General features: G+C 37.2%; 1 protein-coding gene across 1 annotated transcript; it reads right to left on the reverse strand.

The window, feature by feature from the left end:
• Positions 1-218: 218 nt before the first annotated feature.
• Positions 219-2,750, reverse strand: LOC141901639 (uncharacterized). Its single transcript, XM_074789005.1, has 11 exons — positions 2,451-2,750; positions 2,163-2,318; positions 1,934-2,067; positions 1,699-1,850; positions 1,439-1,624; positions 1,278-1,367; positions 1,102-1,197; positions 896-1,018; positions 672-803; positions 483-599; positions 219-400 (listed from the first exon to the last, which is right to left on the reverse strand). The coding sequence occupies exons 1-11, from the start codon at positions 2,621-2,623 to the stop codon at positions 272-274; spliced, it is 1,488 nt and encodes a 495-aa protein (XP_074645106.1). The 5' UTR covers positions 2,624-2,750; the 3' UTR covers positions 219-271.
• Positions 2,751-2,954: the final 204 nt, after the last annotated feature.

Genomic DNA, 2,954 nt, shown 5'->3' on the forward strand with positions numbered 1-2,954 from the left:
CGCTGTTTTTACGTAAATCCCGACCCATTTGTTACCCGTGTTATAAAAACAATCAGTCAGTTGAGATTCTTCTGGTCAAGATAAGTTACCCAGCAACTTCTATCCTTCAAGTAACCGCCTGGGTCGTTGGTACAGAGACACGTTGCGTCGTCATTTTGTGAAAATCTTAAAAAGGACAGTTTACTTGATGATATGCATAAACCAAAAAACTGGAAAAGTTATGTTTGATAGAATTTATTTAGGTAAAATTGAAAGTATATCATTCATTGTTTCACTGTTTTGTACATGTCGACTTCTCCGCATAAAATAACCCCCATCTTTGATTTCCGTTGTCACTGGCTCTTGTGATTTTCTCTTTCCATCCGTCGACAATATACAAATAATCAGACTCGCTAAATTCCTACAATTTAGAAGAAGACGCTTTCTGAACATCCACCGCCAGCCAAAAAGACAACACCAGCTTCACGTGTTTTTATACGTACTTTTATGAATTCGTCTTTGATATTTTCAGTTTTAGCAACTTCATTTTTCAAAACATCCACAAACATCTGAGTTCTGTCTTCGGCCTTTACATTGACGAAACCGACTTCTTCTAAAACCTGGTACAATTATGGCCACATTAATAAGAGTGAATTTCTGAAGACAATCAGTAGCTTGGATTATCTACGTACCTTTCCGTAAGCAGCTGGAGAAAGTAGTGTATAACCTCTCTGTTTCACATATTTTTGAAATTGTTCAGAATGCGTCCCATCACTGCAGCAATAATCTGTGATCAACAGTTTTCCTCCTGGCTTCAGCCATTTCTTGAAATAAGAACATTGGATTGAAAAAATTAACTCAATCGCGATAACACAACTATGAGAATAATGGCAGTTTAAGGTATCGAGGCTCGTACCAAAAATGATGAAAACAAGGCGTGTTTATCTGGAATGTGTAGAATTGTATCACGGCTGTAAATCACATCAAATTCATTTTCTGGATATTGAACTTTAGTTGCATCGACCACTTCAAATAACACCTAATGAAATAAAAACCGCACATGAGCACTCAAGTTCATGGGGGAATAAAACAGAGTTTCATATCTTCAATATGAATATATACCTTCGTGTTTTCTGCTCTCTCTTCGTTTACTCTTTCGATACCGATGCTTATCATATTCCCTGATAAGTCAATACCTAAAACTTCGCAATCATAGTCCTAAAAACATTGAAATTATCGTGAAAATCGTGAAGAAAATACTAAATCGTGTTGCAGACTGGAGAATAATGCAAACTTACGTCTACCATTAGAAAGGCACTACCTCCTATACCAACTCCAACATCTAATACTTTTTGACCTGGTTGCAGATTTAACATGGGCAAAAATTCCTATATAAACCAGAAAGAAAATAAATAAATCGTAGTGTTCCCTGAATAAAGACTACCTTTATAGGCGTTACCTTTGTGGTTTCGATTCCTCCAGTACTGACAAAATGGTGACCGAATATCTTCTCATATCGAAGTATACCCTGTCTTGTGTATTGTTGACCATCTAAAAATTCCATAAATGTTTTATATCCATGATAGTCATCTGCCAATCTAACTTTCTTCGCTAGGAAACATATTTGGTTCAATGTTCTTTCATGCTAGAAATAGGATCGTTTACATATTATGAGGCTTCATGATTATAACAAAAAGATAATCCCAGTAGATTTTTTACCTTCACGTAGGTTTGTAGAGATCTTGCGAAAACCAATTCGAAACCGTAGTTACATCCGGTTTCAGTTTTGATACTGCATGATTGTAGAAGAGCGCAGTACGAAGCCAAATCTCTGTATATCGTTGGGTCACCCGTCACATGAACTCGTTTACCTAGACAAGGAATAACGGAATATGATCTATTCATTTGGCTATTTTTTTCTCAACATATTTCTCAACAGAACGGTTTCTCTTACCAGCATTAAAACACGGTTCATGGAAAAAGAAATGACTTCCCTCTTTCAATGACCCAAGCAACGTGGACATCAAAGTTCTGCATTGTTCGTCTGTGAGAAACGCTAGCATAACATTTGAAAATGCAAGGTCGTACCTTTTTAAGTGAAAGTAGAAAAAAGAATTATATATCCATTGAAAATGTATATTAACAAATATTAGGATTTGACACAGCATTTGAAAAGTGCTTACTTATCTTGTTCCTTGGGCAGCTCGAGGACGTTTGACTCCACGAACGTTATATTTGATTTTGTACCATTACGCGCTTTATTTGCCGTTATAAATTCCGGTAGGAAGTCGACGGCAGTCAGAGACTGCGCCTTTTCTGATAGAACCCCAGTAAATCGACTGAAAAAAATCATTTATTAATGTAAATGACCTAAAATACATTCTAATGTAATCATTCATTATTCATATACGTCTAAGTTTGATTGGCAAAAAACATCATCGTGCAATTACTGAGCACCTAATGGAACTTACCCAGCACCGCTGCCAAGTTCTAGCACATTTTTGTCATTGAAATCAGGTAACAAACCCAGGACCTCTGCAACCTCTTCGTTGCTTATCTGTTCACCATTATCTCCGAGTAATACCTGCTTCACGTTGCCATTCTTTACCAAAGATGTGAAAAAATCTCTTGCAGTGTCCGACATGGCAGCAGCAATAGCAGACAGATGTCACCCGTGAACTAGCACTGACAGCAGTTCATAATTAAAACATGGGACAAGGTTCATAGCGTAGGTCTACTGTGTATGAACGTTGTACCATGGACTCTATACTGTAATTTGCTGTGTAGTCCATGGTTGTACCGAAGGTATATGAATTCAACAGTACACATGCGAACCGACTGATTCTTTTCAAAGAAATATATTTCTTGTCTGTTAATCGGTGGTGGCTTTCGCATAAATCTACTGGGTAGAGTAGTCTTAGAACATCGGCTAGAGAACTCGGTTCAACGTAAATCCAAGCCTTGACAAAAAACTA

This window comes from Tubulanus polymorphus, chromosome 3 (genome assembly GCF_964204645.1).
Source record: "Tubulanus polymorphus chromosome 3, tnTubPoly1.2, whole genome shotgun sequence".
Classification (NCBI taxonomy): Eukaryota; Metazoa; Nemertea; class Palaeonemertea; order Tubulaniformes; family Tubulanidae; genus Tubulanus; species Tubulanus polymorphus.

Bases quoted from the DNA above. Each gene is read 5' to 3' on its own strand.
- LOC141901639 (XM_074789005.1), bottom strand. From the start codon at position 2,623: ATGTCGGACACTGCAAGAGATTTTTTCACATCTTTGGTAAAGAATGGC. The intron at 600-671 runs GTACGTAGATAA...TAATTGTACCAG, and splicing joins CTCCAGCTGCTTACGGAAAG to GTTTTAGAAGAAGTCGGTTT. The intron at 401-482 runs GTACGTATAAAA...TCTAAATTGTAG, and splicing joins TCAAAGACGAATTCATAAAA to GAATTTAGCGAGTCTGATTA.